General features: G+C 42.1%; 1 protein-coding gene across 2 annotated transcripts in view; it reads left to right on the forward strand.

Annotated features, from left to right (window-relative positions):
- Window positions 1-17,125, forward strand: part of LOC101158766 (plexin-A2) — a 248,635-nt gene that overhangs the window by 120,579 nt on the left and 110,931 nt on the right. For both annotated transcript variants that reach the window (XM_020704870.2, XM_004070981.4), the window contains exon 5: window positions 13,865-13,965. In XM_020704870.2, coding sequence (XP_020560529.1) covers window positions 13,865-13,965 — 101 coding nt within the window. The remainder of the gene's footprint in view (window positions 1-13,864; window positions 13,966-17,125) is intronic.

Below are 17,125 nucleotides of genomic sequence, written 5' to 3' on the forward strand. Positions count from 1 at the left end.
CTATGGTATAATTAGTTTTGTGGTGCTGTAAGCGTTTTAGTAATGGACACACAGTATGAGGGAAATATGTTGCTTGTCTGCCTCTGTATGATGTGAAAGTCACACCATTGCTTTGGGAATTGCAAAGTCGCTTGTGTAGTTGGACTTTGACACATAGGATTTCACGCTGAGGTCACAGACGCTGACAAACATGCATGTAATTTAAAACTCACACGTGTACTTATTTTACTCCTCCATGGATTTACATTACATTAAAGCTTGAATAAAAAAAAACTGATGTGTGAGGTTAAAGTACACATTCTTTGGCTTTTTAGCAAAAATGTTTTTTTTTCATCATATTTCGAGAATTTTTTAGCACAAAATGTGTTGCAAAACTTAATTCAGGTTCAGTAAAATTTGTCTTACCAGTAGGGGGCAGACTTGTGCCCGTGTGAATAAATATTACTGTGCGTGCAGCAAAATGTGGCCTTTTGTGTCACACATCTTTTATATACATCTTCAAGCTTTTTGCCTTGCAAGTGCGAAACAATGTGACTTCAATCTATTATGTTCTTTCTCTCATGGTTTAGGACACGTATTAAGAAAATTAAGCTTAAAATTCCATTTCTGTGTATTTCTTTATTTAAATCATTGTGAATCAGGAGAATAGGTTAAAAGTCGTCTGAGAAAAATGTATTTGTGACGTAGAAACTACAACGGGTGGGGCTGCAAGCTCCCCTGCTCCACTCCATTCTGATGCATCCACCTGCAGACAAATAGATCCATGGACGTCTTTGTTTTCCTCGTCTGAGCTGGAATCTGGATCCAACCTGAGCGACTGGATAGCTCCAATAATTGCTCGCCATTTTTGTTGCACCGATAATGTTAGTTTGGAGGTGTGTGGGGCTGTAAGCTAGCAGGAGAGAGAGTAAACATAGAGCTGTCAGCAAAGGAGTGGAGAAAGGCGGTGGGTTTGCTCCACGCTAAAGGTCCCGCCCACGGCTAATTTCTAATGAACAAAAAATAAATAAATAAATACTTTGGTTGATGTAGTAATTAACTATGTCTGCGGAACAGTCTAGCTAGCTAGCCAGCATGCTAGGAGGTTTCTAGACAATTTTTTTTGGCTACATATTCTGTTAACATCAAGAGTAGAGACTGATGTATATTTTGGTAAAACATTTCAGGTCTTCTGGGAAAATCTTAACTTAAATTTATGACTTGGAGCCTTTTGGGATTTTAAAAAATATGTTTTAGTAGCGAGAAAATCCATGTATATGTAGATGGTGTAAAGTTGTTTGTTGACCCATTTAGAGAAGTGAGATTTTCCGTTTAGTGAAGTCAGCTCAGACCAGTGTCGGTAATCTGAAGCGAGGCGGCTGGTCTGTCACAGCAGGACCGGCTCCTGTAGTCTGTTCCTGGTTAGGATTCGGAGGAACCCTGTTTCCTGCACTTGTGTGACTTTGTACCTCCTACACAAACCTCAGTCCACACAAAGTGTCAAAGCAAACCATGACTACACAGAAACACTACCCATTATGACACACTGGGGAGTTTAATTGAATAATTATTGCTTCACTTGAAGCTTTAACACCTAATGGCTGCTGAGCTTCAAAGTTCAAACTTCGGTCAGGCGGTGCATGCATGACCTGACACGCCCCCACCCTCTTGTTGTTGTTGTTTTTTTCTCCCCCTGCCTGGCAGTTTGTCTTTTACCGGTCTGTTACTTCTGATGAGCTGCCAGGGCGCGGACCGAGGGTTTTGGGTGGGGCCCAAGGGTTTGATCGAAGCTCTACATTATGAGGATTTGGAAACTATTCCATTACATTTCAGCAGCTCCCTCCGTCTGCTATCAGGTTTGAAGGATTCATGGTGTGGGGCGGGTTCGGTTGCTTTGTGTACAGCCTCTCATTTTGTCCCAGCGCTGCAGGGTCTTGACGTTTTCAATTGACCTAAATCGAGGAGCTCAGGCCAAATCCAATTAGCAAACAAATCGTTTTTGTCTCCATAACTGTTTGTTTTTTGAGTGGGTTAAAGGCACAAAAGGGGGGAATCAAGGAATAGGTGTACCGGAGTAAAATGGCCTTGACAATAAAGGTTAAAAGCTTCAATTTTCACACCAAATCATTTTTTGGAGTGTGTTGGTGTGAGGGAAAGCTGTGTCATTTCATTCTGCACCAACCTTGTTTCCCCCCCCGCTCTTGTTGGGCCTCTTGAGATCAGAATAATATCTACTCTGAATGCTATTTCTGCTACTTCAAAATCAGTTTGCATGAGACCGAATAACCCGGCCAACCATCAGAAGAGGCTCCAACAGCGTTTCATCCGGGAGTCTCGGATTCTGCACTAAGCGAGCACTTGAACGTTTTTGCAGTAGAAGGAAATCAATCCTCCGTATCTAACAAACAAACCTTTACGTTAGTCTAACAACATCCACGGCGGTTCTTCTCGGCGAGCCGCTCGGAACAATGCGTCTCCGGGGGATAAAGCTTGTGGCGTGTCTTGATGTACACGATGAAGAGATTGCGCGCAGGCATGATGAGCAGATGAAGCTGCAATAATTGCTCTCTGCACACCCCCCGCCCCCCCTTCCCCCCGGATATGCCTCTTAAACCCCCCGAAGCCTCCAGCTGCTGTGGTGTCTTGGCACATTCTCCTCAAGGCCTCCTGAAAGATCAGCACCCACTCACCCACAGCAATCACGGCCGTGCCCCCGACGCGTCCTTAATCAAGCCAGCAGTAATTGGCGGCAGTCTCGAGGCGTGATTATCCTCAGACTAACCGCAATCCTTCAGGCAAAACCTCTCGCCTCCTTCTTCTTGGGAGCATCTGACTATTGAGGGTATTTCTTTTAAAAATAAACTTTATTAACAAATATTGCACATACAAAATACCAAATATTGACACTCCACACAATGTGCGAAAGACAACATTTTCACATTTGCCAAGGAAATGAAGAAAAATGTCAAAAAGCCATAAGAATAGCAAAATAAAACAGGGTAAAAAAATAAAACAAAATGAATAAAAGCAAAGGAATCTGTTAAACATTTCATTTTTCAAATTTCGACTGTTCTATCAGCTTTTCTGTCAGTGCAGGATTTAATACTGTTTACATACAGAATCATTTTTTTATGGAAAACATTTAAAAAAAATGTTTTTTTTGTTAGCATATTTCCACTTCTGTGTGAAATATTTAGCCATAATTATAAGTAAGTTAACTACATACATTTTCTCTGCATTTGGTTTGATTTATTGAGTTCTTTCAAGCATTGTAGTCAAAGCAATAAAGAATTTACACATATTTATCAAACTCATTACAGAAATGTAGAAATGCATAGATTAAAAAGACAGAAATTAAAAAAAAGGTCACTTAAATCACATTTGCTTAATTAAATACAGTGATCATTAACTAAAGTCAAGTAGAGCTTGATTTATTGCTTGAAAGGGAGTGGGAAGAAGCAAACTTATATAATCCCACCCCTACTGAGTTCATTCATTTGATAGTTTTACATAGTTTTGGTAATCCGGTTCTGATCCGATAGATTCTTTTCAAATAACAAAATGATTGATTATCTTACAAAATAATTGATGATCTTTAAATCTTTAAATCACCCTTGTGTAAAATCTCCAAAAAATATGTTCATTGAATAATTTATAGTCTCTACATAGATGGGTTGTTATAAAATGTGTCAAATCTTTCCAAACAACTGCTGGACATGACAAGTTAAAAGAAACGAGGAAACAAGAAAGTTATAAACAAGTTATAAACTGGCCAGTCAGGTGTCTTAATGAAAGTATGTGGTCTCATGCTGAACGTTCGAAACGTTTGATTGACAGATCCTCCTCCTTTTCAAGTGGTAGGGGTGTGGACTTCCTTCAACATCACTCCTGATTGGCCAGAGGGGTTGTAATGGAATTGTAGACTCAGACCCATCACTGCGAAGAAAAAAAGGGCGAGCGACGGAATTAACTTTATTTGGTGTGGAGCCAGAAGTAAGTTATTTCCTATCGGTGATGTCACACTCGCTCAGTCCAGTCCTCATTTACAGTCAATGGGCCAGACAAATTCCACTCACATGTTGTTGAGCCAAAAACAGAAACCCCCCCAGGGAAGACATTCCCACTTCTCACTCTTTTTTTTCTAAACTGGCAACACAAGGAAACCAGAAGTCATGTCATTTAGAACACAAAAAAAAGGAAAACTCCCACCTTGGACCTGATTCGGTCCAAGCGAGTTCAGCCAACGGATGTTGAGTAGAAAACAGGAGCAGATGAAGAGAGAAGAAAGAGATGAGAAAAGCGTGGATTCTGGATTACTAGATCAGATTAAAGGGTGTCCTGCAGTAGGGAAAGTTCAGACCCCCCCACCCGGTGCCCGGTCACTGTGGGAGGAGGAGCCTGACAGTCTATTTCATCTGTTTTCATTCAATCAGCAGCAAGTATTTGTTCTGCCCTCGTGCTTTTGTCATTAGTCCCACTCAAACACATATACTCTCAAACACCCCCCCCCATGCCTTCCTCCTTCCTCTCTGCTGGAATGGTGTTCCACTCATGATCGATGTGCCTCATTGCCGTGATGTGGTAGCCCGGCTTGCTCTCATTAAAAATGGAAAAGGGTGCAGAGGAGCCACCAACGTGTGCGTGTTCACATGCGTGTCGAAGGGAAGGTGTAGATGGCGGAAAAGTCCCCGGAGGGGCTGGCTGTTTACCATGCAGCGCTCAAGGTTTTGAAGGTTGGAGGGATTGGTGATGGTGCTGCTAGATGTAAGAGTGATCCCAAGGTCAGAGTCTGTTACCTTGACAACAGCATGCAAAATGCTTCTTCTTTTTTTTTCATTTTCTCCTCTCTTTGCCATTCGGAGTGGGATTTTTTTTTCTTTATACCGCAATTTCTTTTGCTTAACCTGGTCTGGATCCAATCCGAAGTTGTGGGAGTGAGCTGTTTCCTCTCTGCACTCTTGTCTGTCTCATCTCCATCCACTCCTGCGACTTAGCCCCCGCGCCCCCAGCCATCACTGAGGCGCAGCGAGCAGGGTTCCAGCCAAACTAACCGAAATATAGTTCCTCCCCTGCTGTTTAATGCACGGACCTGTAGGTCTAACCATACTGGGGAAAGAAAACGTTCAAGATGACAGAGTGTTCTTCACGTCTGCAATGAAATTGTCGTGTTTCCTGAAGCAGCAGTCAGCAAACAGTGGAATGTAGAAAGTCTGCTTCCCAGGCCACGGACCACATTTCTACCAAACCGTCTTTTTAAGAATTGTTTAGCTTCCAATTTCCCTTCTTTTTCAGGGTAAAAGTGAATCTTCAACCTCTGTCCAATATTTCCTGTTGGTTTAAAATTAATTAAAATTAAAATGTCGATTTTCACTTAACTTAAACCGTAAAAGCGGAAGCTTAAAATAAGACGCCAACTTCAACTTCGTCTGGCTTTTAAATGGTGGTAGATAAATACTGCAAAATAAAATGACATGAGTATTGTCTAAATATAAGAACAATCCAGCGTGTTTTAAACTTTATTAGCAGCATCCTCGTAACACTAGACAGCCGGTTGCTGAATATCACAGGTTCATTTTATGGTTTGTGGAACAGCAATAAATCCATATTTCAGACTTTTGGTTTTGTCTGTTAAATCCAGATTTCTTGTACTTTTACTCTTTTTTTCCTTTCCTCTCTGGACTTTCCAAAGATGCTCGTTTTTGGAAGTTTCAATGTAGCTGTCGAAGCTGCAGCTTTAAGAAAGTAGCGAATAGTTTCGACACGTGATAGAGGAGAACAAGAGGAAGATATTTTGGAGAGAATCCAGTAGTTTAACAAACGAACACTTCCTTCAGACTTTGCTTCTTCTTTCTTTGCGGCCCGGTACCAAGTGATCCACGAACCGGGGCTAGTCCACCATCCAGGTGTTGAGGACCACTGTTCGGTATTATCTTGAATTTTCTAGTGCTGCAAATACATTTGTAACTTAGAATCGTCTTTTAGGGCCGAACAGTTTGTCATCCTAAATGTTTACGTTGATTATAAAATTCGTAAACACGGAAACTGACAGATTTTTTTTTTCCAACCAGAACGTGGTTAAATCTTTTAAAGTGATGATTCAAAGGAGATCTATGAAACTTTGAGACTTTAATTTCAGTTTTTCCAGAAAAACATTTCCTGCTTCAAGGCTTCAATTTAAGAAAAAAAAGGTGACATCTAGTGGCAAACTGAAGCCATAGCGCCCTTTGAAAACAGCACTTTTTGTTATGGTTTCTGTTTCTTTGCCCTTGTGGTTTGTTTCCTTTTTGTTCTGGCATGTTTTGAGTTACTTCCTGTTTTTATTTTGTAGCATTTCCTGTTTTGTTGTTGTCTCAAGTTTTACCTTTCCCCATCAGTCCTGAGTGTTTCCACCTGTGTCTTGTTCCCTTGTATGTATTTAAGTCTTGTCTTTCCCTTCCTCCTGTGCTGGTCCATATTCTCCTCTTCCCCAGTTTTGCGTGATAAGTGTTTTGAGTTTCGAGTTGTGGTTTTCCTGCTTTAGCAGTGGTTTTTGGTTTCCTTAGTTTAAGTTATTAAATTCCTTCTCCACCTGGAACTTCTGCCTCCTCTCCTCTCTGCGCCTGGGTACTCCCTCATCTGCTCCCCGTAACACTTTTTCTATCCAGCAGTAATAAAAGTTCATGAAAGTTGTGATTGCATTCTGCTGATGTTTTTCTTTATTTAGAATCAATAAAATGATATTGTCTTAACATTTATATGTGCTATATTTCAATAATTTAAAAAACGTAGGATATTTGTTTGATATCTGTTCAGAGTGAACAGTTTTCGTACTGTAGGTATGACAATAAACACTTTGAATCTTAAATCTTGAAAAAGAATCTTCATAAATACTTAATAACACAAATAAAAACACTTAGAAACAAAAACAAACAACATAAATCATCATTTAAAGTTGAATGGGTTGCGCAGCTGGGTTTGTTGTTACGCTTCAAAAACTGAAACTAAAGTGGAAGCAACGAAAATCATGATTAAAGATCAGATATATCGGAAATTTTAAAAAGTGTTTTTTTGTAACTAATTAAACATAAGAGGCTGTAGTTTACTTAACTATACTCCTTTTAGACTGTGATAATACAATAACAATAAGCAAACGAATCATCGGAAATGCTTCTCTGCAGCTCTTTCTACATTGTGACTTAGTTTCATCAGTGAAGGTTGGACTTTCAGAACAAGTCTGCAAGAGAAAAGAGGCAGCTTGACCCCGCCTCCCGTCATCGCCACCCTCTGTGCTCCCAGTGTAGGACTCCACTGTCTCCTAACTGCTTGAATAACCCGTCTCCTCAGGTCATCAGAGGCTGGAATTGGATTAGCATTCATTTGTCGGAGCCCGCAGCCTCTCGCTGACGGACGCCGCTCAGCTGGCCGTGAGTCAGCCGTGTGTGCACCGGCAGGCCGGGACGGGAAAGGTTAGAGGTGTAATGAGGTCACGCGCAAAGCTTTTTTATGTTCCTGCAGAACTCAGAAACCCCGATCCATGCGTCCGCTACGGACGGCGGGCATGTGTGCGTTGAAACGGCGGGAGGAAAAAGGAGGCTTCATTGTGCAGCCCCCGCCGTGTTGAGTGACTGTAGCGTGTGCTGGGCAACAGCTGCTATAACACCCCCCACCCCCTTTCTGACCCATGCTGCTCTTGGTAGATGCATCTACCATGAACAAAACACCTAAAATCCTGTCGTCCTTTTTTTTTTTTACATTTTTTGCAGATCTTTAAACTGGATTTTTTCAGCGGGAGCTGCTCTTTGCCCCCTCTGCTGTTTTTGCCCCATTGCCCCCGAGGCACACTCGAAAGTACACACGCAACTCTGACAGCTGCCTCCACACTGTAACCCTTTCATGGGCCTCTGCGAAAGTTACACTATAAAGTTTCAGCCCCCCTCGCGCTTGTATGTTTTGGCACAGAGCTGAAGACTTCAGCTGCTCTTGAGGTTCACGCTCTCTCCAGCGGAGCTGCTGTTCAAAAAAAAAAAAAAAAACTGCTCTTGGTGGGCTTGGTTGTCATCAGACGCCGCTTCTGCTGCCGATGTGACCCCCGTCTGCAGCTCATTACAGCGCGCCACCTGTTTGTCCCGGAGCTAAGCGAGACGGGCGCACAAACAGAGTTTGTTGAAGTGACGGACGGGGGGGGGGGTCAATCTAACAGGAGCGTCCGGCGCGGAGCTGCCACACATACTGCCAGCTCCCCACCGTGTTAATGGCTTCTTTTGTCCTCTGGGACCGTCTCTCTGTTGCCACCGGGCTTGGGACAGAGCAGACAGGTGGATTTGAAAAGACGAACACAATTAAAACAAAAAAAACTTTTTAGAGTGGATGTCACAGTTTTTCCCGGCAGGTGATGAGTTTTCAGCAGTAATAAGCATGCGCACGTTACCAATTTCACTGTCAGCCTTGTTTTTGAGTGTGTCTGATGAAGAGAAGTGAGCTTTTTATTCCAACCAGCTGACAGTTTATTCAAGCCCTCAGCGCGAACCGTAATTGATACCGCCCATTGGGTGATACGCCCGGGGTCAGAGGAACACTGGAAGGATGTTATTTGCACGTCCACTCCCCCACGTTTTACACAAGAGCAGCTTATTAAGTGTTGATATGAGCTTGTGGTTTGGAGCTGAACAGGGCCAGGCTCTGTCAGAGTCTGCTCTCGTCATCAATCAACTGACAGAAAATGAAAAGACAAACAGAAAGAAAATGAATCTCTGCCGTGTTCAGAAACTCTATTCATCAGCCTTTACCAGACTTCTCCATTGCCCGAACATAATCTCTCTTGAAGGGTGCTTCAAAGGCCCCTTTCACTCCAGGATAAGCTGGAGACTTTAGTCTGATTGTGCTGGATAAAGCTGAAAAGGTTCACGCCTTCATTGGGATGGTTTTGCTTTCACACTGCACTTTCGAGAGCACATGAAAACATTGAATTGATTCCAAACACTTTTGATGATCATTTATTGATAAGTACCTTCATTTTCCTTCTTTACTTTCACTTGAAAGTCATTTTTCAGCCTTCGTAGTTTTGTACTTTTTTGGACTCTGGGTGTTTATTTTTTCAAAATATTTTCTTGAAATGTGAGACATGGGTAGTATAGTGGTTCAAATCCCGGCTGCATCGTCTCTGTTTTGAGTTTGCATGTTCGTGTTTCATGTTTAGGCACTTAAGTTTCCCCCCATTGTCCAAAAACAGTAGCTGAGCTTAACGCTTTAACACCAGAGCTTTAGCTCAAGTGTTTACATTTTTTTTACTTGAATTCTTGAATTGTTCACATAATTAATCTAATTGCATTGAATTCTGAAGCGGAGAAAAGCAGTTTTGCACAGATATGCAACACCTTACAGTAGTACAGCGTTTACGCCAGGGGTTTCAAACTCATCTTGGTTCGGGGGCCACATTTGACCCATCTGATCTCAAGTGGGCCGGACCAGTAACATAAAAGCAAAATAACAGCTTTGTTTTAGTTTTTTACTCAGTTGGAAAAAATGCCTCAATCAACACAGTAGCCTAATCAATTGGGGCCAATGGATCTCAAATAAAATTAATTTCAATTAAAGAAAAGTTGGTCTATTCAAATGAATACAGACTGAATATTTTACATCTGACACTGAAGCAATCCAGAAACTTTTCTTTATGGTAAGTCTCTTAGTGGTGCTGTGAATGTTATATTCTTTGAGCACTGCGATGTTGATGACATATAAAGCATTTGGGTTTTGCATTCAGCTTCGTGAAAGAAAGAAAAAACTGGAAGGCTCTTCACTCCACTTCACATTTGACAACATTTTGGTCATTAGGGTGTCGCTAATGATCATCCTTATAGTAAGATAACAGCGGTAAGGCTCATAGGGAACCAAGGTGCATCCCAACCAGACGCGTGCAGAGATTTGCTGTTTCAACTGTTTTTCCTTTCCTTTGCTCCCCCTAGTGGCGGAATTGCACATTTCGGTTATTTCTTTAAAAAATCATAACTAATTGTGATTTTTACTCGTGGTCCGGAGTAAACCACCTTGCGGGCCGGATAAGGCCTGCAAGCCGTATGTTTGACGCCCCTGGTGTACGCAATCAATGTACATCAGCTGATTCTTATGCAGAGAAAAGCTGGTTTTCGCCGTTATGCAACACTTTACATTAGTAATGTGTGACATAATGGCACAATGTTGAAATGAACTTCTATCTACGTCACAATCAGCTGATTCACGTTGATCACGGAAATGGTGGAAGATTTACTGTTCGTCAAAGAGCGTGAGTTATGTAAGTATCGCAGATGACATCCCCAGTGTTAAAGGGTTATTTGATGACTCAAAAGCCTCGTTTCCACTGGGCGGAATGGTACAGTCCAGTTTAGGTGAGCGTTTCCACTCATTGGGCACATGTGGGTGTAGACTGATTGCGTAGCTTTGCTTTCATAGTTGTGAAACAAAGTGAAGCTTATTAACAACAACAATGTATGGAAAGGAACGTCTATATTTCCAGTGCCGACCCGACCTTGATGTCTGTTGCAGGCATCTTTTCCTGATACACGTCAACTGAAAGACAACAGTCGAATGTTTGGAAACGGTGCTGATTTGGCTTCTTTCTTTTGTCATTATGGCTTTCCGCCAAACGACTGGTCTGTTCCATTTTTCAATGGACCTATAACTAACTGGGGCCCGAAAATGGTATGGTTCAGTCCGACTTAATGGGTCATAATGGAAATGCTCAAAATAACGGACCGTACTGCTCTGTGGAAATTAGGCTTAGATTTTCCCTAAGCATGAATGTGTGTGTGTGAGATCATGGCTAAATTTGACAAACTGGCAATCTGTCCAGGGTGTATCCCGTTTTGGCCCATTAATAGGCTCCAACAAATCCCAAAAGGGATTCACCACCCCTTTTTCAGGTGGACCAGAGTTTAAGCTGTACCTGTTCCTACAACCTTACACAGATTTGCTCAAACAAAGCATTCTGTTTGAATAAATTGACTTTGGGGTATCTCACATTAGTTTGGAAACCAACAGCAGATTTTTATTGTTCCTTTTGAAATATCAAACCAAGTTTTAGGTCCACGCAAATAACAGTAACAATAATGATAAATGTGAGAGGTCGCGAAATGGATTAGACAGGTTAATGGGATTTCGTGAGAGCTCTTCTTGCACAGTTTTACTGTTTTACAGACCTTTTCTTAAAGACTTAGCAACTGTTTTGAAAAGCAGCCTAAATTTGATCAATCTCCACTGTGCTCGTTTTTGTAGCATGTGTTCAGAAGAACGTAAAAATCCTTCCCAGATTAGCAATACTTGGGTCTGTTTTTGCAAAGAGACTGCTTTTGACACCGTGAGAAGAAATGTGAGTTAGCCTGCCCTTCGGGACACTTAAAGATAGACAAGTGTGTTCGCGCTCCTACATCTGTACCTGCATTTGTGAGGGGTATCTAAACATTCAGAAGCATGTATCAAGGAAAGAAAGCAGAGCTGGATTTTGTTAAATCCACACAACATAGTTTGACAGGTATAAAATAGGATTTTTGAACCAACAATGTCGTCCCCAAACAGGTATTAGCCTAAACATAGCGTACCTTTGCATAGTGGACAGTGTGACCTTGAATACTGTGAGTAAAGTGGACAAGTTGAGGACAACGTGGAAAAAGCAAAATGCTTTCGTATGCTATCATCACGACACTGCCTCATCTTTAGAGCCAAATGGCCTTTTTCTGTGCAATTTATGGGTCACTGTTAAGTACTAGATTTTTCTGACTTTGAGGTGCATTCCCTTTAATTTTCTCAAAAATATAATGCGGTGCGTCTTATGCACACATTCTGGTTGTGCTCACTGACCTGGAACCATTTTTCTGTGTTATACAGCACTCAGAAATCTGTCAAAGTGTTTTAGTACCACTTTTGTAAACTACAAAGCCGCTCCGCTTATTAGATTTTTGGAGCATTACAGCTAACAGGAACCTGGTGGAACCCACTGTATTCCAATTGAAAAAGTGAGAGTATTGGGTTTCTTTTTATGTGTTACAACTGAATAATGATAAGCGTTATTGTGAATAAAGATTAAATTTCTGTTATAATGCACTTTCTGCAAAGACTACCAATTGCAGAAAAAGGAGACAAACATAAAGAACAACAGTTTAATAGAAAAACTTCCCATCGACCCTTCTGACAAATCACTTGTTGCTTTTTGGCCCCTCTAGGCATTGTGGGTAGTGTAGTGATACTATGTCATGTGACTTTTTAAACTGTAATATAAGAAGATGTACCTACTATATGAACCTAGTAGGTACTATATGTACTGCTCAGCTTCTCTTTCTGTATTGACTGTGAACCCAAAACGGGTTCCTGACAAATTTGACATTTTTGTCATCAAGTCTCTACATCTGTCCCGACTCGTCCATGCGTGGGTGCGTTCCAGGCTCCCGGTGTGACAGGCAGATATCCTGGGTGAGAAAGAAGCCCATTGATGGCAGAGAAACAGCCTGCTCCAGCCAACTGATCCCAGCTGCTCACAGCTGTTTATGGCTGGGGATGAAGACAACAGGAGTCGGTGCAGCTCACATCTCACACAAAATCATTCAGAGGCATGATGTGCCCCCCTCTGTGTATCAGGTTCACAGGCAACAGAAACGGCTTAACTCTGAGACGAAGAAGGCGTGGGTAGCTAGGGCTGCAAGCTCGGGCAGCAAGCTAGGACTTTAAAACCTTTTGACTTTATTGATACAAACTTTTATTTAACAGGTTTTACATTTTATACAAACTTGTGTTTCTTAGCGTATTTGCTACTACTAGCATACTAGCCATAAGGAGTTTGCTACTGGAAGTTTAGCTCAGTAACATAGAAGAAGAAAAATTGACAGTATTGATCTATGGCAGAACAAAATATATTCAGAAACTAAAAAAGAGCTAAAGCATTTAGCTAAAAACAAAACTGAAGTCTGGAGCAAATTGTAGGTTTTTAGCTTTTCACAAAGAATAAAAGTTTTGGGATTTGGGGACAAATTTTAAGAGTCAACAGGTAGTATTCTAAAAAAAAAAGAATAATAAAAATAAGGAAAACTACGATTTTTATGGACTTTTATAGCAAGTTCCTGTTAGCGATTTGCTGCTACTAGCTTATTGGCTACAGGAAGTGTGCTAGTGAATGTTCAGCACAGTAGCATAAAAGAAGAAGAATCAGCATGGCTGAAAAATAAACATATTGGGAAACAAAAACAAATAAAAGGGAAGCCTACTAATTCCAAGCGCAAAAAGATTTTTTAGCCAAAAACAAAGCGGAAAGGTTGTTTAGGTCTCGAGCAAATCTGAGGTTTTAACCGCTCATCCATTTAGCAGCTAGGTGGCTAAACTGGCACACAGGAAATCAAGTTTCAATTCTCAGGGGCTGCAATCAACTTCATCCAGTGTGGGTCCCTGGGCAAGACACTGAACTACCTAACTATGCAACCACAAGAGAGCCCCTGTGCTGGTCCCTAGCCTGGATAAAATACAGGGTTAGGTCAGGAAGGGCATCCGGCGTAAAAATCTCTGCTGAAAAGTGAACAACAAGTACTTTTTATCCTTCTGCAAAAGTTCAAAGTTTTGGGAGTATGAGAACATCTTCATCCCAACTAAAACCACAGGGGACAAACTTTCACAATCCACAGGTTGTAAAATTAAATTAAAAAATTACAAATTTGTGTTGTAAATAGAAAAATGAATGGAAGTTTAGCAGAGTAGGATTGACAAAGTTTCACAATGTTTAGCGGTAAAAAGCTAAAGCAGTTCCCCTGATTGATACCAAAAAGATCAGTCAGCAGCTACATGAATCCTTACCTCCAGCCCTACTTCTTCCCACATTCATTTTCTCTTTATTGGACTTTGTTTGGTTTACGGTGCCTGCTTGTCGTTGCAGGTCACTCAAGTCCCCATCGAGTCATGTGAGCAGTACGAGACCTGTGGAGAGTGCCTGAGCTCCGGAGACCCCCACTGTGGCTGGTGTGTTCTCCATAACATGTGAGTATCCCTGTCTTTGGACTCTCTTCCAGCAGATTCTCCTCACTATCCTCCAAATTGCTGCCCCCCCCCCCCCCCCACCACCACCACAAAGTGTGTTTTTGCCAAAATGAGGTGGAGCCACGGTGACTTGCTCTGAAATGATTTCACATTCATGGAAAATGACACCGTTCGGTTTAAAAACTGTGTGCACTGTGGTTCAAAGTCACGCTTCTTCAACAAGCTGTCATGCCTGCAACAACCATAGACAGCTTTGGCTGCGCCTCCCGTCATCATTAGGTGAGGGGAGGCGCACCAACTATGGAGGAAAGTTTGGGGATATTTGCCTTGTAGCTCAAGGTTAAGGTGAGAAACCGTGAGTGACACCTACTGGAGCTGAACAATTACTACAAGGAAGATTAGGGGGAAAGGGACCAAGATACAAAGATAGAAGACCAGTCATTATATAAATTAGATATAAGCATGTTGCTATGCTTATCTGAAATCAATGAAGCCACATTTAAATGGAATGAGCGGGACAGAGGATGAACGCTGCACCCTTCTAGGAAAGCTTAAAGCTTTGTCTCCATCTGTCCCACTATGTTTATGTAAGCGCACACCATCACTTTTTCTCAGTTGCTGGGCCTTAAGTTCCTCACTTATAGCATTCCTCCAAATGCAAACGCCTCATCTGAAGGTATAGCTGCATATTTGCGTGCGTCAAAGCGCCACCGCTATTATCCCCATCGTAATGGCGGCCCCGGCAAAGTGCACTTAAAGTAATTTACATCACTCTGAAGCTGGAATAGGACAAATAATTGCCTAGCGACAAGATAACTCAGCATGTGAGGTGGTGGGAGTGGTGGTGGTGGTGGTGGGGGGGGGGGGGTGCAGATTAAAGGCTTGTGTTGTCTGCAGCCTGCGTGCCTTCACACAGGGATCATTTACCACAACAACATCCGATGTGCCAGCCTGTTAATCACATGCATTTTTGAAGGTGTGGTAGGAAGTGAAAAAATTCATGTTGATAAGAATTGAAATCATGTAAACGGCGTTAATCCTGGCCACTGAGCAGGTTTCAGGGGCTGCAGCAGAGGCAGCTGTGACAAGCAAACATCTGTTCGGCATGTAAACACCGTCTCCAGTATAACTGTGCGGGGGGGGGTTGGCGGGGTACACGTGCACTGATCTTTTTTTGTGTACGCGCACAAAAGCCCGCGTGGACTGTACTTTGGGGGAGAAAAGGTCAGCACCCTGATTTATGCTAGATCTGCCATCTGTTCACTCAGCACCGGGAACCTTTGTGCCACCTGTCTCTGGTTCTAATCCCCCCTTTCTCTCTCCTGACCCTGCGCCGAGTGTGGCAGGACCCCTGTCCGCTCCGGCTGAGGCACAGCTGAGAGGAAGTACAGTTGGAAGAGGGCGAGGTGGCTCTTTGCTCGTTTTTTGTGGGCCTCCATATGGACTCTCCCACAAACCATCAAACTGGGTTTTGATGATTTTTATCTATCTATCTATCTATCTATCTATCTATCTATCTATCTATCTATCTATCTATCTATCTATCTATCTATCTATCTATCTATCTATCTATCTATCTATCTATCTATCTATCTATCTATCTATCTATCTATCTATCCATCCATCCATCCATCCATCCATCCATCCATCCATCCATCCATCCATCCATCCATCCATCCATCCATCCATCCATCCATCCATCCATCCATCCATCCATCCATCCATCCATCCATCCATCCATCCATCCATCCATCCATCCATCCATCCATCCATCCATCCATCCATCCATCCATGTGTCCAGAAGCATAACCAGAAGTCAGTAATTTTTATCAAGGTTGTTGGACCTTAAATAGTATCATTTACTGGTAAATTGAAGCCTTGGAACCTTAGAGGTTCACAAATGTTACAACTTTTTTCACTATTTTGAAATGATTGGTTTTTTTTTTTTTTAGTTGTGGTGTCATATCCTTTCAGTGGTCGCAACGACAAATCAGCTTTCACTAATTCTGGATGTCACCAGATCCTCTTCCTGACCCAACCCTGTATTTTCTCCGGGCTGGGGACCGGCACAGAGAGCCCCAGGCTTGGGCCCTCTTGTGGTTGCATAGTTAGACAATAGCGTGAAGGCTCTTGCCCAAGAACTCACATATTAATGCTCATCACACCCCCTGGGAATTGAACCCTGGTTTCCCATGCGCCTGTCCTACATGCAACCCACTGAGGCATCCAAGTGCTTAGAGCCATCATGATTTGTAGAATTTCTATAGCACATAATCTATTCACAGTGTAGAGTTTCATAACGCGACAGACCAATGCTGAAAGTCAGTAGAAACTTCTTTGTAATCAACACCAACAATAAACATTTTCAGCGCTGACTTTTAGCAAGTGGGAGCTGTGCAACTAAATAAACAGCTCTTTTTGGGACTGGACACATCGACAAATGACAAACGCCAAATAACATTTATGAATAACGTATATTACGCATGTATTAAAAAAGACCAAAATATACGACGTAAAGTGCTGCATATCGGCACAAAGCTGCTTTTTTTGGCTTCAGAATCCACTGGAATGATGTCATTCCATAAACAGTTGAAAAGTTCCAGGTGAAAGAATGTCAACGCTGGGGCTAAAGCTGCAGTTTTAAAGGGTTAAACTCAAGACTGCAATCAGGTCAAAATAACTAATGATGGCTGTCAGAGAAGCCAGTGACTAAGAGTTACTTTGTTTGATGAAAACTGATGTCCAGTTAATTTACCTGTGTGTTGGAATAATAATTTGTGGTCTTTCTTTGAAACAAAAGTGGTTATAAATAGCTTTTAAAAGAAAAAAAACAGCTTCAGATAAAAATAAGTCGGTCTAAAGTCTGCCATGAAACCAAAGCGCAGAACCAGGAGTCTGTCAGCCTCTGCAGGAGAAAAGCAGCTGCATCCTTCTGCTGATGAGCTCCCCACATCCCACTCACTCAAAATTACATATCCTGACAGCCGGAGTGTCATCCACAGCTGTGATCGGCGCCATTTCCCCTCTGCCTGCTTCTTCTTCTTCCTCAGTTTTTATTTTCTGCCCATCATCCATCCTTCAGTCATTGTTGATTTTAGGGAATTATTTTCCCTGTTTCTGCAGCTCCCTCTGCCGCAGCAAAACGCCGCCAGACGTCACG

Source organism: Oryzias latipes, chromosome 7 (genome assembly GCF_002234675.1).
Source record: "Oryzias latipes chromosome 7, ASM223467v1".
Lineage (NCBI taxonomy): Eukaryota > Metazoa > Chordata > Actinopteri > Beloniformes > Adrianichthyidae > Oryzias > Oryzias latipes.